We start from the raw sequence: 15,453 nt of genomic DNA, 5'->3' as shown, positions 1-15,453 counted from the left end.
AGGTCATCACCCAGTGCATACATGCTGATTATTCACCCATCACTGCTTCTTCAAGTTCTCCCTTTTCCCCTTTAAAGGCAGCTGCTCCTATACCCATTTCAGCTTTCTCCCCTTCTCCCTCCCTACCGGAGTATTTTGTGGTTCTGGTCTGGTGGGCTACTGCAACAGACCACAATGGAAACAAGAGGGATAAAAGGGGGAAGATCAGCCCACTGTATCCCTAAAGTGCAATATCTACTGCAGTGTGACGAAGCAGCAATGCAACTCCGAGTGGAAAAGCAACTACAGGATTACAAGGAGCAGATATCAGTCAGTGCCCTGTTTTACAAATAGCACAAGCAGCAGGCCTCACATTTCCACAAAGATGATGCTACGTGCGTCTCAGAAGAAAATGCAGTATCCTTCCATGGCCACGAGGAGCAGAAGCTTCTATATTTTGAGACGGCAAACTAGGGGCAGATGGTGGCTTTTATTTTTCCTTGTAAGCATGCATGTACAAGCTGCCGGGGAGTTTGAGAGAGGCGGAACTGTTGTGATTGCTTGTGTTTCTGTTTAGCGGAGTTATTTGGGAGCTGCACTGAAAACCGATCTTCGGTCGTAGACGTAGACTCGCAGGGGGCATAATGGCTGGCTCCGGAGGAGACGTCAAGCCGGTGATCCTGAAGCACCGACGTACTGCGCTCGAGCGAGTCGAAAAGTTTATCTCCGAGATTTACTTTACGGACTGCAACCTTCGGGGCAGGTGGGCTTGGCTTGGTCCGTGGCTAAAATCTTCCCCCCTTTCCCTAATTTGCTACGGTGGCTGACATTCTCCCAGTTGTGTCAATTTCAAACTTGAAGCCCTCATTTGTTAGAAAAAGCTTTGAGTTGAAAGATCACCCATTCTGCATTTTCTTTTTGTATATGTTTCTTTTAAATCTTTGATTTAGGTAGTTTTAAAAAGTTCTTTGTTGTAATGTATTATCTTATAAATGTATTTTATTAAACATTTAATATCTCGTTTTCATCTTTTATCCTATATTTGGAATTTTTTTAAAATAAATAAATAAATAAAGTCCACGTCTTAAGAAAAACAAAACCAGCTGCAGGAAATTTGTCCTGCATAGGGGATGTGACTGACACTTGTTTTTCTGAGACCTTTGCTGCCATGTAATAATATAAGTAAGGTCAAAGAGCCTATGGAGAGCCTGACATTTGTACTGATAGCAAGGCAGCTCCAATAGTGTTGCTAGTTTTTGTCAGACTTCCTATGGGAATTGTCACATGCTGACTTCTGTATGTTAAATCTCTGCTCAAGGCAGAGGAGGAGGTCAGACTGGATTCCCCACCCTCAAATGGCAATGCTATGTAACAGACTTCTGAACAGCCTCTGTAGCAATCCCTTAACAGCAGTTTGATGTGCAGCAATAAGCAGGCCGTATTTAGTTCTGTGCAACGAAATGCATCGCCTACTGATTTCTGCAGATAGAAAATTGCATGCACTACCTCTTCAAAGAGCAGATGTCATCACTTCATCCTCTTTTACTGCAGGTTGTTTGGCTATATCTGTCCAGTGACATCTCTTTCTTGCTTTAAAACTCCTCAACGAATCCCATATGATGAAGCTATCAGACAAGAATTCACACCTATAAAAGTTGGAGACTGTTGTGGAAGCACGTAAGTATATCCTTGCGGAAGAATAAAGGCGATACAGCTTATTTGAGCTGACTGTTATGGTGGGCCACTGTGCAAAACAGGATGCTGGACTAGATGGGCCTTGAGCCTGACCCAGCAGGGCTGTTCTTATGTTCTTATGTCCCATGAAGCTGAATTTCCTATCTTTTATCTATGATGCAGCCAGCAAAATGGGTCTGTTGAGCTAACAGTTTAAAAATTAAATGTAAAGCTTTCAGATGCAGATGTTTTGACTATGGAATAAAACAAATAAAATAAAAGCAAGCCTCGGTTAAAACCAAATTTTAAATCCCAAATTAGAAAGTGTAGGGCTTTAAAAGTCAAGACTAGTACCATGAATTTAGTCTGGAAGCAAATCAGTACCCATTGATGCTATTAATCATAAGCTATTGGTTTGTCCTTGATGGACAATGGGCTCTTTAGCCTGCTTTTTCCAGCTGAGGTGCTAGAAATTGCTAGCAATCCCTGGTAAGCTTGTGTATGTCATAGAGAAATTCAAAATAATATTTGCGTGGGGAAAAACCACTCTGAAAAATGTGTGCATTGTTGCTTTTAGGTGGCATACCTGCTGGTTTAAAATAGAGCTCAGCATCCCCAGAGAATGGGCAGGAAAGGAAGTGCACCTTTTTTGGGAAAGTGAAGGAGAGGGAATGGTTTGGAGGGATGGCCAACCTGTTCAGGTAAGTAGACCGCATGTAGATCTGCAACAGGCAGCCTATCCTGGCACTGATGAAAATAAGCCATTTTAAACAGAGGTTTTTCTGTATATTTTTGATGTGACTGTTCTTCATGCAGAGGCTTTTGGAGAGGTGGGTTTTTAAAATTTATTTAAAAAATAGGAACCTATGCTACCTGGTGCTGAAATCTGCCGTCTGGTGTTGCAGAAAGTGCTCAAACGTTTGGCAGGTGCAGCCTAACACCTGTGGACAAACTTTGAGATCTGCTAGCTACTATGCAACGTGTCTTTGTGCTCACAAAATAAAGTTACTATATATAAATATGAAGAAAATATTTACATGAGAGCAAATATGGATGTTTTAATATAACTATGTTGAAAGATGAACTGGAAGTCACAATGGTATACAGAAGACTAATAAAACATACTGTTGGAGAGAGAGTAACAAACAAAACAAGACAAAACAAAACAAAAACAAAATGAAGTTACTATCCACACATCCTTCTGCATTCAGTTCTTGCCTCTTTTATGTGAATTACCTCCAGTAACTGTCTTGTGCACAACTCTTGTTGTGCAGCATGACACTAGAAAGCTGAAAGTTCTGGGTCCTTGCCATCCTAGTGCTCTTTCTTTCTACCGATTTTTGGAGGTAAAAATCATTTCATCTTTAGCTATAACAACTAATAGGAGAAAACATTTGAATCTTGAGCTGGTCCTGAATCTCACCACGACAAGAGGAAAAATAAGATTCCCATTCTCTATCACCAAGGCTGTATGCCGGGCTGCAGAAATCTACTAGTCTGTGACGGGTGAAACATGATGCCTGACTGATGAGCAATGTCCTGATGTACAATGTTCCAATATAGCTTGATGAGTAAAATATTTTGTCTGGCTGATGAACTGAGCCAACATTTCTTCACCGCTGACTGGATGTATTCTGTAATGCTGCACAAATCTAGTGTAAGCACATACTTTTGCATTTGGTGCAGAAGTACCAAATCTTTGGCTTCTCAGCTTCTGTAAGTGTTAAGTTAGCTTATGCTAATGAAGATAGGCCAGACTACAGCTGGCAAGGTACCCAAAGCCAGATGGGAATATGAGTCCAGTTTCTCTTGGTCAGGAGGTGGGGCTTCAGTATGTAACTCTGCTCGATGATCAGTGGAAGAGCCATGCATCATACATAATGAATACCAATGTGCTTAATTTGCATAATGCAATCCTAAGTGAATCTATTCTTTGCACAGAGTTGGATTTTCCCTGATGCAAAATCTTGATTTGTATAGCAGAATGCAAAAACAATCCAGCCTATCAATGGAATACTGTATAGTAACATGGCTATTTGGGGAATTAGCTAGAGAGAAAGAAATGGTCAAAAACCTGTCTGAAGCATGGGCTGGATCCTAGCTGGAGTCAATGCCAGATGAGTAGAGGAGCAAAGGTGGCAGGTTTTGGAGAAGCAGAGCTCACTTTGCAGCAGAAGAGCCTGCACTGGCTCCAGGAGAAAGATAACCACAAGCTCATAAGAACAGCCCTGCTGGATGAGGCCCAGGGCCCATCTAGTCCAGCATCCTGGTTCCCACAGTGGCCCACCAGATGCCTCTGAGAAGCCAATAGGCAAGAGGTGAGGGCTTGCCCTCTCTCCTGCTGTTGCTCCCCTGCAACTGGTATTTAGAGCCATCCTAGATTTAGAGGTATTTTTTTCCTGCCTCTGAGGCTGGAGGCTGTAGCCCTCAGATGATTCTTCTAGACCAGGGGTTTCCCAACCTTTTAAACTAGTGTACCCCTTCTGTCATAAACCTTCCACTCAGGTACCCATAGAGATTGTATATGCGTATGCATGCGTGAGTGTGCTCATGCATAACACATTTCAGTGTTACAGACAGGCTATTCCAGTCACCAGCTTACATTCAGACTAAGTTACTTATGAGGATACACTTATTGAAATTAATGGAACATGTAAACTTGTCCCATTAATTTCATCTAGCTGGGCCAGGTGCAGAACATCTGTGCCCTTAGTTCTCCGCACTCCCTCTCGGTTTTGTTTGTTTTTTAATTCAGTTTTTATACTGCCCTTCCAAAATGGCTCAGGGCAGTTTACAACGTGGCTCAGGGCGGTTTTCCCTCTGTTTAGCCCCCGCCCCCCGCTGTTTTATTTCCCTGCCCTCCAGTGCCATTTTCTTTTTTTCCGCCACCCACTGCCATTTTCTTTCCCCCTCCACTTGCCTGCAAGCCTGTCTGCTGGGGCCAGTGCTTTCCTCAACCCCTGCCGGTAGCTCACTCACAAACTTTCACGAGAGCTGCCACACATGGGATTAGCTATGGGTATGCCTTAGAGAAATATATATAAAAGATTATTTATAGGTTCCTTAGTCTGGATGTAAGCCAGTGAATGGAGAAGCCCATCTCATAACTGTAACATTCATTCATTCATTTAGCAGATGTATATACAGTACTGCCCAAAACTCACGTCTCTGGGTGATGTGAGGTTTGGGCAGTATATACATTTGCTAGATAAATATATTAAAAGTTACAGGATCTCTGGGCGGTTTACAGTAGTAAAACAACACAAATTGAAAACAATGTTAAACACATGAAAACTATTAAAAATGATAGCTTCTATAGAAGCCTGGATGAATAAATGTGTCTGAATAGCCCTTTTAAAAGCTATCAGAGATGGGGAGACTCTTCTTTTGGCAGGGAGCACATTCCAAAGCTTCAAGGTGGCAATGGAGAAGGCCCATACCTGAGTAGCCGCCAGACCATCTGCAGATGGACCTCCCCAAATGATCTATATAGGCAGCGGGCTCATAAAGAAGAATGCGTTCTCTTAAATACCCCAGGCCTAAGCTGTTTAGGGCTTTAAATGTTATAACCAGCACTCTGTATTTTGCCTGGAAACATATTGGTAGCCAGTGTAGTTCTTTTAGTATGAGTGCAATGTGGTCCAGATGACCCCAAGATCAACCTGGCTGCTGCATTTTGCACCAATTTCCATTTCTGAACTACATACAAAGGCAGCCCCACATAGAATGCATTGCCATCATCAAGTCTGGAGGTTACCAGTATATGCACTGCTGTTCTGAAGTTATTTATCTCAAGAAATGGATGCAGCTGGTGTATCGGCTGAAGCTAATAGAAAGGACCGGCTCTGGCCATTGTTTCAGCCAGAGTCACAAGAGAGAAGCTTGGATCCAGAAGCACTCCCAGATTTTGTGTGTGTGTACACTCATACATATACATAAAAACACAAATGTCAGTGTTACGCTTAGGGAGACAGGTTACTCTGGTCACTCTCTCACATCCATACGTTAAGTGACTTATAAGCAGCCTTTTTGAAATTAATGGGACAAGTTTCCTTGTTCTATTAATTTCAATGAAAGTACGCAGTGCTAATTTTCTGAAGCCTGTCAGTCAGGCTAAGGGTTGGGAAATGTTGAGCCAAAGATTACTGGGACTGAAACCAGAAATAAAGGCAACCTTTTAGCATTGATGATGCCCTTCAGGAATTGTGGTTATGTCAGGACCCTGCTCCAGGTGATCTTTTCCAAGACAAGGAGACCTCAGACCCTGCATAGCTCCCAGGCAGTGGTGTTCTTTGGGCTGGACTTTGGGGCAGAAGTCCAGTCTCCTGCAGGCCTGGGGAGCCTCCAAATGCTGAGTGGCCCACTAATTTAAGTGGCAAGATTGTCCATACAAAATGTATCTCTCTGCAAGTCAGTTCAGAAGTATCTTATTCAGAATATATCCTAAAAAAAGAAAGAAAAGAGTTTCCATCTTTTCCTGAGCATGTTCTGGTGTAAAATATAAGGCATTGCAGCTTATCTTTTGGCAGCAGCAGGCGCAGTAGATGGCCGCCAAAAGGCCTTTAGGTCCAGGCTCCAAAATTACCTAGGTGCACCTCTGCTCCCAGGGCAAATGGTCAGGAGCACAGTCAGAACTGGTCAGACCAATGCAGAAGCCAAGTGTTGTAACCGAAGGCTCCAGCAGCCACATCGCTTGGCAAATGGCAGGGTTTTGGAGCCCACCGCTTAGGCAAGGGGCTCCCCCCTTTTGGTAAGGAAGCTTTGGCTTTTTGAAGGGGTCTTGCCCTTCAAAGTTGCTTGCCCCATCTGGCAGCAACTGGCGATGCTGAGAGGCTTTCACCTTGGCTGGGAGATTCTCAGAAGACTCCTGCAAATTGGAGGACATGGCCAGGGCTGTGTCCTTGGGTTCTGGTGGGCGTACTCGGTGGGGTTCTTCCAGTATGGGGCTCCTGCCCACAGCATGAGGTCACCAAGCGCCTAAGTCAGCAGTGCCACCCAGTCACTGGATTCGTTGCCCCACCACCTACTTTGGGGGTTCCAGGGGCTGGGGTCATGACAGCCTGTACCAGGGTCTTTTGATATGGTGTTGCCCCACTGGGCAGATGAACCCATTACAGTTGTCCCCTGGGATATGAATTGTTTTGACGCATTGAAACAAAGAGCTTAACTCCTGAGCCTCTTTTTTCCCTGCCTACTCCTTCTCACCGATAGGGCTTGACTCAAGAAGGTGAGAAGACCTGCTACATTCTGACAGACAGTCTGAAGGAGACAGATCCTCACAGGTGAGCAAGGAAGCTCTTCTAGTGATGGGAGGGACACATTCTTGGTTTTGGGGACAATAGGTAGGATTGCTAGTCAAGTCATTTCCCTGCTGTGCCACACAGCGCGGAAATGACTTGACTAGCAAGCCAGAGGTTCCCGGTTCGAATCCCCGCTGGTCTGTTTCCCAGACTATGGGAAAGACCTATATCGGGCAGCAGCGTTATAGGAAGATGCTGAAAGGCACCATCGCAGACTGTGTGGGAGATGGCAATGGTCAACCCCTCCTGGATTCTACCAAAGACAACCACAGGGCTCTGTGGGTGCCAGGGGTCGACACTGACTCGGCGGCACACTTTAGGTGGGATTGAGATCCCTGGCAGCATCTCCAAGATAGGGCTGAGAGAGACTCCTGCCTGCAACTTGCCTTGGAGAAGCTGCTTCCAGTCTGGGTAGACAATCCTGAGCTAGATGGACCTGACTCAGTTTATAGCAGCTTCCTATGTCCCTAGATACCAAAATGCACAGGGCAAGCAACTCTCAGTTATTTATTTATTTATTCGATTTATATACCGCCCTTCCAAAATGGCTCAGGGCGGTTTACAGCACAATAAAAACAATTTTTTAAAAAGTTAACCATTAAAATCAAACTATTAAAACACAATAAAACCATTTGAACCATTTATACCAGGGGTCTCAAACTACAGCCCTCCTGAAAATGCCGTCCTAGCCTGTCCCCATGGTCCCTGGCTACTGGCCATTGTGCCTGGGGAGGAGACTCCCGGCTTACCTGGAACTTTCTTCCTGGCCCAGGAGAGGTGGGAAAGCCTGTTGAAATAACCAGGCCTGGCATTTGCCAGGACAAGGCCGTGGAAGAGGAATAGGCCGTATTGCCTCCCCAGAGTGCGCACGAGCATTTGTGAGAAGGCTGTGCTCCTGATACTTGTACAGATGGACCTTGTGATCGGTAGGGGTTCCGTTCTCGGCTACAACCGTGGAAAACAGAACCATGGAGGATGAGACATCGAGGCTATGGGAATTGGGGGGTTAGGTTCTTGGAAGCTTAAAAAAAGTGCTGAAAAATAGAAATGAAGTGCCATACTGTGCTCTGCAGGTCTCCAGCTGCCCAGCAGTGCCACCGCCAAACCCCCAATTTTGTCAATTTAATATTATTATTATTATTTCTTGTTTACACAGTCAGACAGGTGTTATTGACTGGTTTGTTTTATCCAGACATCGAGTCCTTCCCAAGGACCTGGGATGCCAGAATTTTATTGTCAGTTATAGATATCGTCGCAGAATATAGGCTGTTCCCAGTAAAGCTGCTTTTTGTAGTTGGCTGATGGTGATTTCTGTGGCCCCTATGGTGTTGAGGTGCTCTTCAAGGTCTTTTGGAACTGCACCCAGGGCGCCAATTACCACTGGGATTATTTGGGTCTTTTTCTGCCACAGCCTTTCAATTTCAATTTGTCGATCTTTGTATTTGGTGATTTTTTTCTATTTCTTTGTCTTCTATTCTGCTATCCCCTGGTACTGCTATGTCGATTATTTTGACTTGTTTTTCTTTCTTCTCGACTACAGTGATATCTGGTGTATTGTGTGGCAGATGTTTGTCTGTTTGTAGTTGGAAGTCCCATAATATTTTTACATCTTCATTTTCTACCACTTTTTCAATTTTTTTATTATTATTATTATTATTATTATTATTATTATTATTATTATTAAATTTACCATTAAAAAAAATCACAGGTGGTGTTGTCGGGAGGAAGATAGAGCCACCAAATGGTTCCTTTCAGCAAAATGGTGGCCGGAAATGACCTTGGAGGCCATTTCCAGCCACCTAAGCACTGCAGATATGCAGATTTTAACTCTTTTAAAACGGTGGGGTGTCCATTGCCCGACAGCGGATACAGAAAGCCGCGTGTGTCGGAGCCGAGTGTAATGGGGCCCACCTGTATTAAGCATCAGAAGGACAAGACTGCTGACCTTTTCCTGCTTCTGTAGCCTGACCCTGTACGTCGAGGTTGCTTGCAATGGTCTCTTTGGCGCTGGGAAAGGCAGCATGATCGCACCCCCTGACCCAGACAAGACGTTTGCCGTGCGCAAGGCAGAGCTGGTGGTCTTCAACAGGGATGTCCATGAGCTTTTGGTTGACTTTGAGATCCTTCTGGACATGGCTAAGGTAAACCGTGTCTTTTATCCTGCTATTTAATTGACAGTTTTGTTACCTGGTTAATATAACTTGCTTCAAATTGCATCAGGCTTTCACAGCCCTAAGATTCTGCTCTGTTGCCCTCTGTATCTATTGGTGCGAGAGAAATTTCCAATAAGAGGAGAGCTGGTCTTGTGGTAGCAAGCATGCCGTGTCCCCTTTGCTAAGCAGGGTCCACCTTGGTTGCATTTGAATGGAAGACTACACATGAGCACTGTAAGATATTCCCCTTAAGGGATGGGGCCACTCTGGGAAGACCACTTGCAATCAGAAGGTTCCAAGTTCCCTCCCTGGCAGCATCTCCAAGATAGGGCTGAGAGAGATTCCTGCCTGCAACCTTGGAGAAGCCGCTGCCAGTCTGAGTAGACAATACTGAGCTAGATGGACCAAGAGTCTGACTCAGTAGAAGGCAGTTTTCTTCGTTCCTATGTCTTTTTGTCATCTATTCTCTGATGAGGAAGAGATGCTCTTGGTGCTATTGGGTTGTGATGCTGGAGTTTCCCCAAGTGCAGCTTTATTTGCTTTGGAATCCAGAAGATACGGGCTAATTATTTGAAATCTATACAATGAATATTTATATACTGCTTTTCAACAAAAGTTCCCAAAGTGGCTTATATAAATTAAATTAAATCAAGATGTCTCTCTTTAGAACTAAAAATAAATAAAGATGTCTCTCTGTCCCCAAAGGGCTCACAATCTAAAAAGAAACATAAGGTAGACCCCCAGCAACAGCCTCTGGAGGGATGCTGTGTTGGGGATGGATAGGGCCAGTTGCTCTCCCCATGATCAATAAGGGGGAACTTATTGTAAAAAGGCGACTCTTTGCTCAGTTACCAGGTACCTCTGGTTGTTACTCACTTTTGGCTACTCTTTGTTCCCTGAGTCCTGACTGTCCTTTGGCTTGACCTCTGACATGTTCCTGATGTTTGGCTACTAGTTTTTCCTATCTCCTTGGCTTCACCTCTGGCTACTAGCCAGATAATCTCTGGCTATCATTTCTCTTTGTAGACCACTTTGGGAACTTTGGTTGAAAAGTAGTATGTAAATATTCATAGTAGTAGTTGTCATCAAGCCAAGAAGACAGCCAGGACTCAGGTGACAAACTGGTAGCCAGAGAGGTCAAGCCAAGGAGATAGTCAAGAGCACAAGCCAATAGCCAAAAGTCAGGAACACGCCAAAGCTCAAGTTGAGAAGATCAGAAGACAAACCGATAGCTGAGGGTCAGGAAGGCCAGTGGTCAAAGCACAGCAGTGTTCCCTCTAACGGATTCCCAGATGTTGATTACAACTCCCAGAATCCTCCGCTTCAATGGCTTTTGCATGGGGATTCTGGGAGATGTAGTCAACAACATCTGGGAATCCCTGTTAGAGGGAACACTGGTATACAGTCCGAGAAGGTCAGCAGGACCCTCACACCAAACAAGAAAGCCTTGTTATCAAAGCTGGCTTCGGAGGAGAAAATTCTTATATTCTTCCTGTTTGGGAAGAGGGCCAATGACTGGTTTCTCTGGGCAGGGGCAGGGTAGGGCTGTAAGGACACCAGGGCTGCTGCAGTGCAGCAATTTGCTGCAAGGGGGAGTCTCAGCCTAGACAAAACCTGACAAATAAATGCAGGGTCCCTGTTCTTATTGGCATGTATTTTGTATTGAAAGCTGTCATTGGCATGCTATATGGGCATGGCATGCTATAGACATGTGCATGAATCTTGTTCAAATTGATTTGAGTGAAAAACCATTGAATAGAGTGGAGATTTGCTCAAATCGATTCAAATTTGCAAATCCGAATTGATATGAGTGAATCTCTGCTCTATTCGATGGTTTTGAACTCGAATCGATTTGAGCAAGATGCCTATAGCATGCCATGCCCATACAGCATGCCAATGACAGCTTTCAATACCAAAGCGAACTGATTTGCATTCGAATAGATTCAAGTGAGATTCGTGCACATCCCTAGCACACTATTCACCATTCATAATTATGCTATTAGTGTTGTATTTTGTAGGATCGTAGAATAATCAAACTTCTTGTACGAGGCCCAGGGAAATGAAGCTTGGGCATTGCTTTTGCTAGCCTAGGTTTGTTTTTACCCCCTTTATTCAGTTTCTTGGGGAGGAAAACCAACGGAGCTTCCAGGCACTTTACGTAGCCAATGAGATGGTGAACCTGTGTGATGTCACCAACCTGTCGACTTTCCCCGCAGTTCATGATCTTGCCTGTTCTGTCTTCAGTCAGAAGAACGGAGAGAGCCAGCATGTGATCCATGCAATGGGCCACTGTCACATTGATTCTGGTAAAAGGAGCACCCCGACCCAGTTTATCTATGCATTTTTACATTTATATATTACTCTTCCTCCAAGGAGCTCAGGATGACGTACATGGTTATGTTTGTCCTCACAACAGCCCTGCTAGGTTGGTTAGGCTGAGGGAGAAGTGGCTGACCCCAAGTCACTCTGTGAACCTTCTGGCTGAATAGGGATTTGAACCCAGGTCTCCTTGATCCTAGTCTGACACTCTAACCACTACACCATGGCAAAGTGGGTGTGCGGAGAATAATGTTGAGCCTAGCCAAGGTGGGTGCACTTGGGAAGGATGTTCACTATAGAGAAGTGAAATTCACATCTGTGTGGAAGGAGGACACCCATCAGGTATCTGTTAATTCACAGATACCTGCTGGTCTGTTAATTAAAGAATGTACAGTATGTTTGCTTGGCATGATTCTGCTTCCAACAGGTAGGCCTTTGGAGAGCTTGAAATGACTTGGCAAGGATTCAGGTGGCAGGCCTTAAGCTGGGAGGAGAACCAATGCGGAGAAGGGCTTGGAGATGAGACTAGAGTAATACAGTGAGGCTGTTCTCACGACCAGCCTGGGGCAGCCCAGCCTGAGTTAGGCTGGTTGTGAGAAGCAGTGGGATCTCCGAAGCGCCAAACACTTCCCTCCCACCTGACTCTTCTAAACCAGGGATTCTCAATTTTGGGTCCCCAGATGTTATTGGACTTCAACTCCCATAATCCCCAACCAAAGACCACTGGGGCTGGGGATTATGGGAGTTGAAGTCCAGTAACATCTGGGGACCCAACGTTGAGAATCCCTGGTCTAAACAACCTGGCTGGTAGCCGAGGTTAAGGATACACTCACACCCTTAATGTGACTGCCGTGAATCATGTGTCTCCTCGGGATGAGTTCAGCCCGAGGAGACACAGAGATGGGTGCATAGAGTGCCCATCTGATAGGGGAATCCCCCAATGCGAAGTGTGTGTTGCGCATTGCATTGTGGAATGCCTGGATGCTGGAACAACCAATTCCAGCCCCTGATCTCTCCGCCCTGCTCTGTGCTTGGAGCATGGAGTGGGCTCCCACCACCGAGCCTTGGATTGTCTGCGGGGAAGGTAAGCTCTTTGGAGCCTTCCCCACATCTCCCACCCACCCGCTCTCGGCGATCGTGAGAATTGCCCCAGTAATGAAATGGTTGCAAAGAGTTTTATCAAGGAGTCGGGCAGGGGGAATATTCAGCTTCTTCTGTCGAGGAATAGCCATGAAAATCTGCTGAAATGAAGATGTGTTAACTTTCTTCTTTGTATTGCTGCAAATTCCAGTAGTGTGGATAAGAGTATAGACACTTGCAGCTAGTTTTAAAATGGAAATTTTAAGAAAGCATGGTTCACAGATCATGAAGAAAAGAGTGAAAATATTCAGGCTAGAAAACCAGACAGGGGTTGGTTAATGTGTGTGCATAATTTCCATTGTATGGACTGACTTTTTCTCTTGCTAATATCCATATTTTAAGGTGTGTTTTGGGCACAATCAGTGCCCAGTGTGCCTGTGTTTTCCATTTGTTGTACATAGTCTGCCCTTCTTCCATCAAGACTGTATTTCCTTAGGGTAATTACTGTAGGCTTCCATAGTGTGAATAGATTGTTCTCAGAATCTGGGTTTTCTGCTTGCAGAATTTAGCTCCAGAATTATGTCTGGGTTTTCTGCTTGCAGAATTTAGCTCCAGAATTATGTCTCTGTCCAATGATGTGCCAGTCTTACTAGGGATGTGCACGGAACTGGGCGGGGGTTGTTGGAAGGGTGGATTGTGCGTCTTTGAGGGCGGGGAAGGGTGCACTTACCCTCCCTCTGCTTTTCCTCCATTGGCACTCCGTTTTCTTAAAGTCCATCGGGGTGGCAGCGTACCTCCCTGCCTTCCCGTTGTCTCCTTTACCAGAACTAACTGGAAGTATCCGATGTGCCTGTGCGCACATGCGCCTGCCGTGTATGCACCTGCCTGTGACTTGCGCGTGCCTGTGCCCAGCATGCGCAGGCATGCCGGATACTTCCGTTTAGTTCTGGTAAAGGGGGCAACGTGGCAGCAGGGAGGTCTGCTGCCGCCCCGATGGACTTTAAGAAAATGGAGCGCCGGTGGGAGAAAAGCGGAGGGAGGGGTAAATGCACTCTCCCCCGCCCTTAACGATGCACTCCCCCGCCTTCGAACCGGTGGAACCACCCACCACGGAACCGCCCATAAAGGGCCTCCAAACTGGTTCTGTGCACATCCCTAATTCTTACATGTGGCCGGTTTTCCTTAGTGACTGCTTATTCTGGTCTTGTAAAGACAGCTAGATTAATTGGATCCCAGATAAGAATCTGTTTCTTCTGCCATGGGGACAGATAATCTAGAATTGCAGACTATGCAGGCGTCTTTAAAAAGAAACATGACCGTCATTTCTGCCTGCTACTGTCTTCCTAGCTTGGCTGTGGCCTTATGAGGAGACGATCCGTAAATGTGCGCGTAGCTGGGTGACTGTCATACAGCTGATGGAGAAGAACCCAGAGTTCACCTTTGTCTGCTCACAGGTATTAAACATATGTATGCATAGCTACTTCTCAGTTGATTTTATATATGTTATTCTTCTCTCATCTGGTTTCAATATAAGAATTGATGTGCACAGATTTTGTATGTTGTGTGTGGAGTCTTCATGTTTTCCCTTTGTGATGAGCTTGCATCTGGGCAAAGCCATTTCTATTTTATATCTGGCCCTGCATGACAAATAAGTAGTTATTTGCATATTTATGCCGCAAAAACATTGTATGAGACGAGGAAGAAAATTACTCATAGTCCCTTTGAAATTAAAAGGACAAGTTAGCCTAACATTTTTTAAATTTCAATGGGACTACTTTGAGTAACTTCCCCCAGCATGTCCGCAATTGCGTGGAAAGGTCCTTGGTATATTATTTATTTAATAATAAATAATAATTAATAATAATTTTTATTTATCAATCCTATTTTTATACCGCCTGATATGTACATCTCTAGGCGGTGTACAAAATTTAAAATATTTAAAAGTCAAAACAGATTAAAATACATGAGACAATAAAAACAGCATAAAACAGTTATTAAAACAAATTGTTAAAATTATTTAAAATGTAATTCTAATTAAAAGCCTGCGAAAACAGGAGAGTCTTGAGGGTCTTCCTGAAAACAAACAAAGAAGGAGATGCTCTTATTTCAGCAGGGAGCATATTCCAAAGCCCCAGTTTTCTGTTTGGCATGACTTCCTCATAAAGAAGTTGCATCAAAGCATTAGAAAACAGCCTGTCTAGTACCATTGTCTATGGTTCTGGAGGACTGAAAGTGAATGCAGGCCCCCAGAGAAAGTATGTTATTAAGAATGGTTTATAACTTAATCCTTCAAACTGTTCTAGTTACTGTTCATTTGAATCTGTAGAGTATTTCCTCATTGTTCCTGCGAAACCCACAAGTGTGGACAGATATTATGTTTGCTTATATACGTGATCCTTGTCTTTCCTCCCCCCACACAGGCCCAGCAGTTTGAATGGGTGAAGAACTGGTATCCTGGGCTGTATGCTAAGATTCAAGACTTTGCAAAGGGAGGGCGCTTCATACCTGTTGGGGGCACTTGGGTGGAAATGGTAAGGATACGGCACCCATTGCCAGTCGCGTTTTGTGGTAAGCTTGGTCAGCAAAGTAAAAACTTAACTTCTAAAAGGGAAATGTTTATTTGTACCTACCTTGCAGCTTCTTTTTAAAGAAAGAAATTTAGAAAGGGTTGTGCAGAACTGGTTCAAATAGAACTATTTGTGCAGAACTGGCCCGCTTTGACTGCTTTGGACCCAGACTGGACTTCCCAAAAGGGTGCCAGTCTGGGTTCGAGTGAGGCCGGCCCCAGTCCTCGCAAAATCGGTTTGGTGGTTCAAGGGGGCATGCTTGTAAAGGGGAATCCATTGAGGTAAAGGGGAATCCATCCATCCCCAGCACAGCATCTCTCCAGTGGCTGTTGCTGGTGTCTATCTTATTTTTCTTTTTTAGATTGTGAGCCCTGTGGGGAC

General features: G+C 44.7%; 1 protein-coding gene across 1 annotated transcript in view; it reads left to right on the top strand.

Moving 5' to 3' along the window:
* Positions 1–220: 220 nt before the first annotated feature.
* Positions 221–15,453, top strand: part of MAN2C1 (mannosidase alpha class 2C member 1) — a 41,385-nt gene continuing 26,152 nt past the window's right edge. Inside the window, exons 1-8 of the mRNA XM_053272329.1 lie at positions 221–742; positions 1,531–1,656; positions 2,231–2,354; positions 6,865–6,935; positions 8,917–9,094; positions 11,223–11,412; positions 13,853–13,959; positions 14,926–15,036. Of these exons, the coding sequence (XP_053128304.1) occupies positions 624–742; positions 1,531–1,656; positions 2,231–2,354; positions 6,865–6,935; positions 8,917–9,094; positions 11,223–11,412; positions 13,853–13,959; positions 14,926–15,036 (1,026 nt within the window). The 5' untranslated portion in view covers positions 221–623. The remainder of the gene's footprint in view (positions 743–1,530; positions 1,657–2,230; positions 2,355–6,864; positions 6,936–8,916; positions 9,095–11,222; positions 11,413–13,852; positions 13,960–14,925; positions 15,037–15,453) is intronic.

Source organism: Hemicordylus capensis, chromosome 10 (assembly GCF_027244095.1).
Source record: "Hemicordylus capensis ecotype Gifberg chromosome 10, rHemCap1.1.pri, whole genome shotgun sequence".
NCBI lineage: Eukaryota > Metazoa > Chordata > Lepidosauria > Squamata > Cordylidae > Hemicordylus > Hemicordylus capensis.
The sequence above is the reverse complement of the archived record's forward strand: the minus strand, read 5'-3'. Positions and strand labels throughout refer to the sequence as shown.